The sequence below is a fragment of the Bufo gargarizans genome, unplaced genomic scaffold (genome assembly GCF_014858855.1).
Source record: "Bufo gargarizans isolate SCDJY-AF-19 unplaced genomic scaffold, ASM1485885v1 original_scaffold_1446_pilon, whole genome shotgun sequence".
NCBI lineage: Eukaryota > Metazoa > Chordata > Amphibia > Anura > Bufonidae > Bufo > Bufo gargarizans.
The window spans coordinates 1-13,446 of record NW_025334360.1 but is presented as its reverse complement, the minus strand read 5'-3'; the positions used below and the strand labels follow the sequence as shown (position 1 = coordinate 13,446).

Genomic DNA, 13,446 nt, shown 5'->3' with positions numbered 1-13,446 from the left:
TTGAGGGTGCTCACAGCAGAGAGTGAGGAGGGTGCAGATACAGAGGATGAGGAGGGTGCAGAAGCGGAAGGCTGAGTAAGCCACTCAACCAACTCTGGTGTGTCCTTTGAAGTTATCGCACACGCCTTCTCCAACTTCCCACTTAGGCTCCGGCCTGGTGTACCTGCCCGACCCCTACCAACCCTGTGGAACGGCCTGCCTCTCCCTCTGCCTGTTATTTTCTAAATGACCCTGTGCCTAAGTCCGCAAAGAAGAGCAGTATTTGTGGAAGAAGGTATATCGCAGGCCTCAATCAGCTGTTAGTTGAAGCAGGTATATCACCCTCATACAGTAATTTTGTGGACGCAGGTATATGAAAAACCTCAATCACTATTTTGTGGAAGCTGATATATGGCAGGCCTCAATCAGATGTTAGTTGAAGCAGGTATAACAAAACCCGCAATCTGTTTTTTGTGGACACTGATATATGGCAGGCCTCAATCAGTATTTTGTGGAAGCATACAAATGCACTATAATATACTTTCTATATTAGAAAGTATATTATAAGTAGTGATGAGCGGGAGGTGCCATATTCGATTTCACAATATTTCGCGAATATTCGATTGAATATTTGTCTTATATTCGTCGAAATCGAATATTCGTCATTATTCTATTGACTTAATAGGATGGAAGATAATTTCAGTCATCCACTAAACCTTCCCTACTAACTACCCTTCCCCAATAAGACACAGGAATACCTACTTGGATAAAGAGGCCTACTCGGCCCAATTTATTAAACATTTACATAATTCACCAAATAATAAAACACAGAAAACATATCAAAAGCATATCAAAATACATGACAACATTCCAAACTTTGAAATACTAATAGGATCCTAGAAGGCAACAAGGCAAGCCATTCTCCTCACTCTTCCCTCCATTTTCATACCACCTTACCCTTGGCCGCGGTCACCGACCCAAGGGCACGAATTCCGCCAATTCTAATTCCATCTACCCCTGTGGCCCATTTTGCCAAACAGGGGCCCCAACCACCAGCTTACCGATCCTCATGCGATGCACGCTCCAACTTGTCATGCACCTATTAAGCCTTGAATTGCCTTCCAGGACCCTCCGGTTAACCTGCCCATAAGAATACTCCCCTAACATAATAACAGGGCGGGTGGGCGGGAACCGTGACAAATCCCTGCACGCCGGTGAAAGGTGACTCCTCCCCCAGGCATATATAATGCCCGCGAAATTCCTAACCCAACCCCTAACCCATCATAAACCTTAACCCTTTGTCTGCCTTCAACTTCCCCCTAAGTCAAGTTACACTGCGCTATGCTGCGCCCCGCTCCGTTGCTCTCATTATCGTGAATAATATACGATTTAATTATTTGCGATTGTGATTTTTCTCTTGACAGTATAAGGCAACGTTCCTATAACTATGGCTAGGCTAATATGTGTATTTTACAAATATTCTATATATAGCTATAACTTTGTCTTTTAGAATATTACGAATATTCTAAAAGACGAAGTTGGAGCAATATTACAAATATTCGTAAAATACACATATAGACTGTAATTTAGCTAATATAGTGCTATATTCTTTTTTTTTTTTTGCCTCTTCTGAACTTCAGTTTTGGAAAATATGTACACTATTAAAAAAATTACTATAGCACTATATTAGCTAAATTGCAGTCTATATGTGTATTTTAAGAATATTCGCTATATTGCTATAACTTCGTTTTTTAGAATATTCGTAATATTCTAAAAGATGAAGTTATAGCAATAGAGCGAATAAATTCGTTATTTAGAATATTCGTCAATTTTTTTCCAATGTTTACTGTTATTCCACTTTGGCATACTGCTCCCCGACAAGCGTCCCCATAGTTCGATCTCAGGGAAAACTCAGATCTGATGGTAATTTTTTAACCCACAGGCATTCCCATGGTCACGGGGACGCTTGTCGGGGAGGAGTATGCAAACAACTGTACAGATAGGAAAAAAATAATGCCAAAATTCTAAATAACGAATATATTCACTATTTTGCTATGTATTGGTTTTTTAGAATATTTGTCATTTTATTTTCCATATGAAAACATGATTCCCCCCTGCTTAAGTTGCTTGTGGGCCAATGGCTTATTGACCCACAAGAAAGAAGCAGGGAGGAATCATGTTTTCAGATGTTAAAAAATGACGAATATTCAATATAACGAATATATAGCACTATATTCGTAATATTCACAAATTTACAAAGTTACGATATTCGCGATTAATATTGGCTATTCGAATATTCGAGCTCAACACTAATTATAAGTATATCAGACCCCTCAGTATATCACACCTGTTGATAGTTCAATGTTACCAGTTCTTAAAAGGAATTTTGTGGCCCTATTAGGCCTCTTTCACACTTGCGTTGTCCGGATCCGGCGTGTACTCCACTTGCCGGAATTACACGCCGGATCCGGAAAAACGCAAATATACTGAAAGCATTTGAAGACGGATCCGTCTTCAAAATGCTTTCAGTGTTACTATGGCAGCCAGGACGCTATTAAAGTCATAGTATCATAGTAGGAGCGGGGAGCAGGGGAGCAGCATACTTACCATCCGTGCGGCTCCCGGGGCGCTCCAGAATGACGTCAGAGCGCCCCATGCGCATGGATCATGTGATCCATGCGATCACGTCATCCATGCGCTTGGGGCGCCCTGACGTCACTCTGGAGCGCCCCGGGAGCCGCACGGATGGTAAGTATGCTGCTCCCCGCTCCCCACTGCACTTTACCATGGCTGCCAGGACTTTAGCGTCCCGGCAGCCATGGTAACCATTGAGAAAAAGCTAAACGTCGCATCCGGCAATGCGCCGAAACGACGTTTAGCTTAAGGCCGGATCCGGATCAATGCCTTTCAATGGGCATTCATTCCGGATCCGGGCTTGCGGCAAGTGTTCCGGATTTTTGGCCGGAGCAAAAAGCGCAGCATGCTGCGCTATTTGCTGCGGCCAAAAAACGTTCCGTTCCGGAACGGAAGACATCCTGATGCATCCTGAAGGACGGACTGTCCATTCAGAATGCATTAGGATAATCCTGATCAGTATTCTTCCGGCATAGAGCCCCGACGACGGAACTCTATGCCGGAAGAAAAGAACGCAGATGTGAAAGAGCCCTTAGCTAGGATTTGGTGTCCCTAAGTTTCTAACAGCCTGTCCCTGCTCCAAAATGCAACCTCTCCCTACACTGGCAATACACATAATGAAAGGTCAAAGTTCAGCGCAATGCAAAAAAATATGGCTCGTGTGAATATCGCCATATGTTCGCATGTCCGACGAATCGTGAATGCACCAAGTTCGCCGCGAAATGACCGCCAGGCCATCTCTACTCCTCATGTATAGAAGATGGCGGGTAAGGCTGTGGCAGTGGTCTAGTCACTATTGAGGCAGACTATGGGACTACTATGTGGCCCATGGTGAAAGAGGACCTGGCAATGAACTTCTCCTGCTTTCCAGCAGCCGCTGATTGGGGAAGCTCACTCAATGTGTAGAAAGATTGAGTTCAATGGTAGTACTGTAAAATCCTGTACACTGAGCTCCCTCTAGTGGTGGCTGCAGGCAGCCAGTCTATAGCTACAATGTGAAGGGCATTGGGATTAAAAATTATATAGAGGAGAATTATAAATCATTTTTCTGGTGTATATACATGAATAATAACGTGTTCAGACTGAGCGCCATGATTATGAAGTCAGTGTGGGTGAGGCTTCAGTGAGGCACAGAGCGCTGCTTTCTGACCTGGCATCTAAGTCTAAGCCAGATTCATCCCCAGGGTGTCATACACTGCAGGGAGGAGATACCGGCACTCCGCATGCATGGTGCATCAGTATTAACAGAGCTCCCCTATAAACATCTGCTAGTTTGTCGGACCGCAGGCCGTGGAGGGGACACATTACGTTTTGCTATGGGCCCTATTTCTGTGTGTGTACTTGAGGTGTAGTAGAGCTAAACCTGATACCCCCGCCAGACTGTTTGGTCAGTGTTTGATCAGTGATTTCCATCAGAGATTGTGAACCAAAACCAGAAGTAGAGCCTACACAGGGATAAAGGGGAAGGGGGATTCATCAAAACTGGTGTAATGGAAAACTGGCTTAGTTGTCCATTGCAAACAAACATTTTACACGCTTAATTTTTCAGAGTGGAAAGTAAAAGGTGGAATCTGATTGGTTGCTATGGGCAACTAAGCCAGTTCTACTTTACACCAGTTTTGATAAAACCTGTTAGGCCGTTTTCATTCAATCAGTGTTTGGTCAGTGTTTGGTCAGTGATTCCCATTAGCGATTGTGAGCCAAAACAAGAAGTGGAGCCTACACAGATATAAGGTATAATGGAAGGATCTGCACCTGTTCTGTGTTTTTAACCTGCGCTGTGTTTGGCTGACAATCACTGATGGAAATCACTGATAAAACTCTGATTAAACACTGACCAAATACTGACTGTGTGAAAGCAGCCTTAATATCTGCCATGAGGCCCGCTCACATATAGGGACACCACTGTCACTGAGATTACTTGAATCACACTTATAAGATGCTCTGTAGAAGCAGAAACTGCTCTTTGTATCTTATGATTGGACAGAATTGTAAATGTCTGTGTGTTATATCTTGGCAAAATAAAAGTTTTCTCTTGAATGTGATTGGTCAGTTGCTGGTCACATGACCAGGGCAATTGTGATGATTACATTTGACTGTCAGTGAGTGACAGTTAGAAGTGACAGTTGGAAGTGACAGGCGACGGAGGAGGACATGTCTGCTGGACGTAAGCAGAGCGACAAAATGGATGCGGAGGAAGAAAAGGAGACGGGAGGAGTGAAGAGAAGAAGACCGACCATGGACTCATCGGCTGATGGGAGGAAGTCTTCAGTGAAGAGGACAAAACAACCGGTCCAGAAGAAAGAAGAGGAGATCCAGAAGATGGGAGCCAAGAAGAGAGCAGCCATCTTCAGCTCAGGATGTGGGGCCAAGAAGTTCAAGAAAGTTGAAGAAGGCCAGAAGAAAGAAGATGGAGAGGACGAGCAGGGAGGCTCAGGTAGATAATGTACACTGTGATCAGTATGTGGAGCCATACAATTATACCCACTGGACACACAGCTCATGTCTAATGCTGCTCTGTCACCTGGAATGATTGTATGATGGGAAATGGCCGAACACTGATGGAAATGACGTCTTCTCCTCTTATGTTGTCCTGTGATAGGCTGGGATTACATGGGGGGTGGGGGGGGGTGATGTGTTTTTGAGCATATTGGAAGAACTGAATGGGGGAGATTTTAAACTGATGTAAAGGAAAACTAGCTTTGTTGCCCGTAGCAACCAATCAGATTACAACTTTCATTTTCCAAAGGAACTCTGCAAAATGAAAGGTGGAATCTGATTGGTTGCTATGGGCAACTGAGACAGTTTTCCTTTACACCAGTTTTGATAAATCTTTCCCAATGTGTTTTTACAGCTGCATTACCTGAAAACAAACTTTAGGGAGACTTTTCAAAACGATTGCAAATATAAATGGTCTTAGTTGTCCATAGCAACCAGTCAGATTGATCCTTTCAGTTTCACAAGGAGCTCTGCAAAATGGAAACTGATTGGTTGCTATGGACAACTAAGTCAGTTTTCCTTTGCACCATTTTTTTCATAGTACATTGTTATTGAGTATTTTCATGTTATAAGGTAACAAACATTAAGTAAGTTTGTCACATATAATGTAAATTGTATGTTTTTGTATCTCGTACAATAAAGGATTTTCTTTCTCTGTGTGGTGGTTATTATTAGTATAAAGTATATATAGAGAGAAGTATAAGTAAGATATAGTAACAGATGGAATAACAAGTAGTCGTTATTTTGTATTTATTTTTGGAGGTCTATAGGAGTAAAAATTTGAAAAGATGTCTTTGACCCAAAAAACGCACTTCAAGGGTGAAAAAACATTACTACAAAAAACAAGGAAACACCATAGGAATTTGTTAAGTCTGTTTTCACCATACTAAACTGTTAACAGAGCTAAATAGGCCCTGGGGTACAGCAGGATAAACATAACTATTGTGGAGCTTTTACCATCAGGAGCAGTGTCAGTAGGAGCACTGGAGGCGGAGCCTAACTATGACGTGCACCCTGCACTTAGCTGCTTCACAGCCTCTCCTCTCTGAGTGATAGCTGTAGTAGTCTCCTGGTTGGATGCTACAGCTGTCACTCAGAACAGAGGGGAGGGGCTATAAAATGGTTTAATGCAGAGAGCACTTCACAGTCAAGCTCCGTCTCCAATCTACTTGAAGGGGTTGTGTCACCTGAGACATTGGTGGCATATCACTTATATATACCACCAATGTCAGATAGGTGTGGGTCTTACCTCTGGGCAAGAGCGTACTGCGCTAGCATGGCCGCCCCCCATTGCTTTTACCGGGAACTGAAAATTAACGGCATACAGGAAATGGTGTAACGGAAAAATAAATAAAGAGTCAATTAGCCATTTTTTTTTCACTTCAACTACCCAATAATTTTTTTATAAAAAATGATCAAAAAGTCGCACACACTTAAGATTGGTATCACTGAAAAGAACAGATCGTCCCGCAAAAATGGAGCCCTCACACAGCCCAGTACACATAAATACAAAAAAGTTATAGGGGTCAGAATATGGTGATCATTTTTTTTTCCCTCAAAGGTTTTAATTTTTTTCAGTATTAAAGCGCAAGAATAAATATGCAACTGTGATATCGCTGTGACATTACTGACCTAGAGAATGAAGATAACAGGTCAATTTTACCGCATAGTGTACAGTGTAATAAAAAATATGTAAACCTTTATCAGAATTTGGTTTTCCCCAATTTTACCCCATTTGGATTTTTTTTGGCTGTTTATTTTTATATTATGGGCGTTTTCGCACATTGTGACACCCATGATGTGTATTTTTTACATTTTTTTCGTTCTTTTATTTTAATTTTGGGAAAAGAGGGGTAATTCGAATTTTTTGGGTTTTTCAGTTATTTATTTTTAACTTTTATTTTTTTTACACTTTTTTATAGTTCCCATAGGGAAGTATAACATGCAATCATTGGATTGCTATTTTTATAGACTCCAATACACTAGCATTGGAGTCTATTAGAAAATGTCTTGTTTCCTATGGAGTCCTACTACATACAAGGACTCCATAGGAAATACTATGCAGCAGCCTCCTGTCATTCACAAAGACAAGGGCTGCTGCGCACAAGCTCCAGCTCTTCCGATTGCCACACGGGGGAGCCGGAAAACCACAGAAAGTGTGTATTTTCAGGATTGACCACAGCATCTGAGGGGTTAAATGTCCACGATTGGCATTACTGCCGGTTGCGGACATCAGCTGCCAGTGTATGCTATAAGAAGCAGGTGGCCACCCGTGGCTATGAAGCCGACAGCGCTCATGAGCAGACGCCATCTTTAAAGACCCAGAAAGTGCCATACTATTACGACGCTAGTCTTCAAAGCGTTAAAATAAAACCAAGGAGTCTAGCCATGCAACGAAGATAACACTGTGGTAAATTTGGCGCATCTTCAGATTGCCTTAATCTGTCCACATTAGAGGCAGGATTAGTAAATCTGCCCCGTGTAATTCCTCTATTTATTCTCCTCCTAGGAAGCAGCGGTGTTCGGCCAACCGGCTCCAGCAGCACAGTCTCCGATAACATCAGAAGGAGATTATTATTCCATCATGTGCTCGGCCGGGGAAGTTTTGGAACGGTCATGCTGGCGGAAGATCCATCTACCCGCAAACACTTTGCTGTTAAGATCATCAGCAAAAGAGCCCTGCTTGCTGAAGGTGATGATGAGTCTGTGATGGTGGAGCGACGAGTTTTCCAGCTGGCATCTGGGAGTCCTTTCCTTGTCCACGCAGACTTTGCATTTCAGACCAAGGTAGAGTATGGACTACAGGATATTAGGAAATGCCATTATATGTACCACGTCCTTCACTGCCTCATGGGCCCCACTGATCTCATCTTCTGACAACATAGCATATGGGTACCTCAGTCTATTATGTACACATCATGTAAATGGGATAATGTACCCCTACTGTAAAAAAATATTACCAGTCACCCAAGGTGTGCCATGGCCTAAAGTGACTACTGATATTATTAATATGGTCGGGCCACATTGATCCTATTTTTGCCAAAATGTCTAAAATAAAAGTTGGCCTTGTCATCTATAGCAGTGGTTCTCAATCTTTTCACACCAAGTTTAAGGATTTGTGGTGTCAGTCAGGGGGGAGCGAATCAAGCTCCGGATCCAAGATCCAAAGTTGACTTGTTCCAAAACTTATTTTTAATCCTGTACCGGGACCTGTCTCTGTACACCATAAAAATGTATGTGATTTGGTGAGGCAGAGATGGGTAAGTCCAAAGTTGCTTGAAACTTTGGTGAATAACATCGGGCTTTGATTCTATGACTTTAAGAACAATTTTAACCAGGAATTCAGTATCAACATTATAAAACTACCAGAAAGTGCATTCACTGTATAACTTCCTACGCAGCAATGAGCTCCCCCTAGTGGTGGTTGCAAGATTACAGTTTTGAATTATATTCACTGTATGAAGGGAAACTGGACAGAACAATTTGGGGTAAAGATCAATGCACGTATGTCTGGATACTTAAGAAATATGGTATTCAGAATGAGCCCCATATTTATGAAAAAACGCTCCCATTATTTTAGAAGTGAGGGCAAAGATCAATTGGTTTCTTTGTATCTAAAAAAAACATTGTGCAAGGAAAAATGGTTTAATGAGTCTGTGAAAAAATGTGAACAGCAATACGGACAGTATGTATTTGTATTTTGTGGATCTGCAATTTGCGAACCGCAAAATACATATGGTTGTGTGAATGTAGCCTTATACTTCCTGCAAAAGTAACTTACGGCAGGCGACTTCTATAGGAAGATATATGTGGTGACTATAGAGCTCCACTGATCTCTGTATAATGGTCAGGTTCTGACATCAGCATGTGATGTTATATATATATACATATATGTATATATATATATATATTTATGTGGTTAAGTGTCATATTAACCCCAACGTCTCATATGGTCATCAACTTGAACTTAACTAATAAAACGAGTACAGTTATACTGCCCTATAGTACCATGTGTAGCAATATAGCTGTATGTCTGTTCTGTGTAACAGCTGCATGTGCTGCTCGGCCTGGAGTACATGAGCTGCGGGGACTTTTACACCTACCTACTGATGAAGGACCAGCTTGACATCCCCAGTGCAAGGTAAAGGTTTCTATTAACTACAAATCTGATCAGAACTGTATATGAGATATAAGATCGTCTCTCTTCATATCTGTGTTGTTTTATGTGCATTTAGGGTTCTAGAATTTTCTGTGGTAACAATAGTGTAGACTGCGGCCATATTCTAGTCACCAGAACCTCATCAGAAGCCTGACTGACCCATTATTAGTCACTGGGGTCTGACAGGATTTGTTGTGTGTTCTGTGGACAATCATCTATGGAGCAGAAGAAATATCTTAGCACTTCTTATATTATCCCAGGATGTTACACTCGTTCATTGTCTTTCTGTCAGATTCTATGCCGCTGAACTCGTCTGTGGAATCCAATTCCTGCACTCAAAGGGCGTCATCCACAGGTAATTACACTTTAATTGTCTGTTCCAGGGTTCACCCTAAAGTCTAACCTCAAAATCAGCCATTTGTCAAAGATATCTAATTTTAGGATCAACTCTCCAACAAATAATTGTTTTATATTTAACAGAGACCTGAAGCCCGAGAACATCTTGGTGGCTGAAACGGGCCATGTAAAGATCACTGATTTCGGTCTTGCACTTGTCAACATGCATGGAGACCGAACAGCCACCTCATACGCTGGAACAATCGGCTACATAGCTCCTGAGGTGAGCAGAATAGAGATCTTCCATATTGTAATTGTATTAGTCATCATGGATCATACACATGGCCCGACATATGCCCATTACAGTTAGAGATTATCAAATCTCAGTGTATTACATAATCACCCGGATTATTATAGTGATAACTCAGCATGGTGACATCAGATGTAGAACATGTTGACCAATTCAGTATCTACTCTCTTCCTCCTGATAGATGCTGGCTAGGAAGGAGTACAACGCCGGAGTAGACTGGTATTCTTTCGGTGTCATCTTGAAAGAAATGGTTACCAGTGATTGTGCGTACCATCAGACAATCGATGATGCATCCTCCGGCATTAAGAACATCATTAGAAAGGTCAGTAGTCATACAAGGTATTAGTACTACGGTTTATACAGTGATGGCTGTGAGCATGGTTTATTGGCTGTATATCTATTTATGGGTTTTTATTTGATAATTTTTAGCTCCTTCGGAAAGATCCTGCCAGACGCTTAGGAGTTAATGGTAACATCAGAAAGCACCGATTCTTCCAGCGTATGGACTGGGTCTCTGTGGAAGCCCTAGAGTTGCCTCCACCATACACACCTGAGGTAAGTACATAACCAAATGTTGTTCCAGCACCTCTTCTATTACAGGTTACAGAACTGATTCTTTATAAGAGAAGCACTGATAGGAAGAGGACATTCATTGTAATCTTGAAGTTGTTGAGTATTACTGGTGGCACTAATACTGGAAAGATAATAACATCTAGAGCTGCTGTTCCACCTATGGTGTAATCTAATTGCCCAATTAAAAAAAAAGGAGTGCTATCAAAAGACATAATCCTAATATTATAATTCTGTCTTGTTATAGCCAACTGAACCTCATCATCGTCCTAGACCATTCCACCTGGACAAACTGGAGGCAGCAGAGGTCAGAACACCTATTTCAGCAGCGGACCAGGCCTTGTTCGAGGGATTTTCTTTTTGTCAACTTGGAAACCCTTGATGAAACACCAGCTCCATAGTCACCAGAGCAAGCTGCCCCCCCTGAGCCTCTGGAAGAGGAAGATCAAGTGAAGAAGAGAAGGCTGGACATCACTGCAGAGATCTACAAGCAAGTCCTGCAGGAATGAAGAGGAGGAGAATGAAGCACCTTGCTGCGTCTGGCCCCACATTCCAGAAGAAAGAAGAATCCTAAGAAGAACAAAGGCAAGGATCACCTCCAAATATATAATAAGATAAGTTATGGTAAGTAAGGTAAGTATAGGTAAGTATAGTTTATAAATATTCATAGTTAATAGAATTCAAAAAACACAAAAAACAAAAAAAAATGTAGTATTATAGTTTTTTTTAATGATTTAGACTGTGTACTGGTAAATTCAGCCATGCCATCTGATGTGAATACAACCTCACTTGCAGATGGTGTGACCATAGGGGATGTCATGGCTGTACATTACCACTTCCACCACCTTGGCCATTGGGTAGAGCAGTAGTTTAAGGTACTTCCCTTAAATTCTGCTGACATATACACAATGCACTTTTTTACATTCAGGGTGATATGTGGATTTTTTAAAAACAGAACAGCGTAAATTTCCAATGGGATAAACTGGAGATTCGCTTTAAGATGAATATAAGCTATAACATAGGTATAAGTTACATATAAGTAAATGGTAAGATATGGCTGAGATCAGAATACCCATTGTATGAGGCGGGCAGAGGAGGCCGGGATTACAGAAGCTGCCATGTAGATTGTGCTACTCTGTTATAGTAACTACCATAGAGGTGAATAAGAACTAGGACACAGCTCAGTATAGCAGCCATGATATTTCCATAGCTCTGGAGATACAGAAACAGTGTAACACAACCCGCTCTGCTGCTTCAGTAACCCTGCCCGTCTCTGGCCTCTGCATACAACCGGTATTTCCATCTTAGCCATGAATGGGCCAGATGGGAATACCCCTTCAAAGGGCATCTGTCAGCAGATTTGTACCCATGAAACTGGCTGACCTTTTGCATGTGCGCTTGGCAGCTGAAGGCATCTGTGTTGGTCCCATGTTTGGTCCCATATTTTAATATATGAAAATGAACATGGTACCAACACAGATGCCTTCAGCTGCCAGGCGCACATGTAACAGGTCAGCAAGTGTCATAGGTGCAAATCTGCTGACAGATGCCCTTTAAATATAATGTAGACTGAAGTAATACAGGTAATTAGCAGTCATAGATGAGAAAGATAAACCATCATATGTACTGTAGAAGCAGAACGTAGACATGTTCTGGTACATATTAGATATACCATAGGGGTAAGGCTGATAATAGAAAGGAATAAGTTAGGTGTAACAGAGGGTAAGACATGGAGAAGGGAGATAAAGGAGGTCTGAACAGCTTAGATATAAAATGGGGTAGATATTAGATAGATATTAGATGAATAAGTTAGATATAATGTGTACCTGCAGGTTTTCAAAACTATGATATGTCATAGTGACATAGTGATCGCTGGGGTCTGAGTGCTGAGACCCCCACCGATCCCTAGGACGAGTTGTTACCGTTGTTTCTCCTCAGAAATGAAGACGGCCTCATTGGATTTCTACTGACGCCATCTTCATTACCGTGTTCAGCAGTGAGGAGAAATGGCGCTAACTCCTCGTTTTACCATCAGTGGGGGATCTCAGCACTCAGACCCCCATGATCAAAACCTTTGATATGAAACTGTGACACATTAAAAGTTTTGAAAAAGTGCATTTATTCTTTAAGACAAAATAGTCATTAGATACATATAATAGGGGCAAAAAAAATAAAAAAAATAATAAATAAATAAAATATAGCACAATTATAGGATCGGGATAGGATAAGAATAGGTTATCAGATATAAGAGAGAAGTAACTGACATATGAGATAGTGAACTGATAAGTGTAGGGTTAATATAACTTTCACACCAGCATTTTTGCTGGATCCGACATGGATCAGCAAAAACACTTCCGTCATGATAATACAACCATCTGCATCCGCTATGAACAGATCCGGTTGTATTATCTTTAAAATCGCCATGACGGATCCATCATGAACACCATTAAAAGTCAATGGGGGACGGATCCGTTTTCTATTGTATCTGCGAAAAATGATCCGTTCTTATTGACTTACATTGTGAGTCATGACGGATCCGTCTTGCTACGAGCCACATCGCGGACAGAAACACGCTGCTTGCAGCGTTATTCTGTCCGCAATGGGGACGCAACCAAACTCCGTTTCATTCAGTTCAGTTTTGTCTCTATTGACAATGAATGGGGACAAAACGGAAGCGTTTTCCTATGACGGATCTGAATAGCGGAAAGGGAAAGCTCAGATGTGAAAGTAGCCATAGTTATCAGGTGTTAGTATAAGGTAAAGGGGTATTCCCACCTTATACATTTATGGTATTTCCAAACCTCTTCATTGACTCCTAATGGGACAAGGGACCCTCATTCTCTCCATGGATGAGATTCTCAGAGGTGAGAACAGCACATATCAGGCTGTAGGTATGCCATAAATGTTTAAGATAGGAATTGTCACTTAATGATAAGGTAGAAAGATAAGAAAGATAGAA

General features: G+C 41.6%; 2 protein-coding genes across 2 annotated transcripts; both read left to right on the top strand.

Annotated features, from left to right (window-relative positions):
- Positions 1-4,767: 4,767 nt before the first annotated feature.
- LOC122923280 (protein kinase C delta type-like) lies at positions 4,768-9,977 on the top strand. Its single transcript, XM_044274064.1, has 5 exons — positions 4,768-5,050; positions 7,622-7,899; positions 9,162-9,253; positions 9,564-9,626; positions 9,752-9,977. Exons 1-5 carry the CDS (start codon positions 4,768-4,770, stop codon positions 9,975-9,977), a joined length of 942 nt encoding a protein of 313 aa, XP_044129999.1.
- Positions 9,978-10,111: 134 nt separating this feature from the next.
- LOC122923279 (protein kinase C delta type-like) lies at positions 10,112-11,077 on the top strand. Its single transcript, XM_044274063.1, has 3 exons — positions 10,112-10,239; positions 10,347-10,472; positions 10,735-11,077. The coding sequence occupies exons 1-3, from the start codon at positions 10,165-10,167 to the stop codon at positions 10,867-10,869; spliced, it is 336 nt and encodes a 111-aa protein (XP_044129998.1). The 5' UTR covers positions 10,112-10,164; the 3' UTR covers positions 10,870-11,077.
- Positions 11,078-13,446: the final 2,369 nt, after the last annotated feature.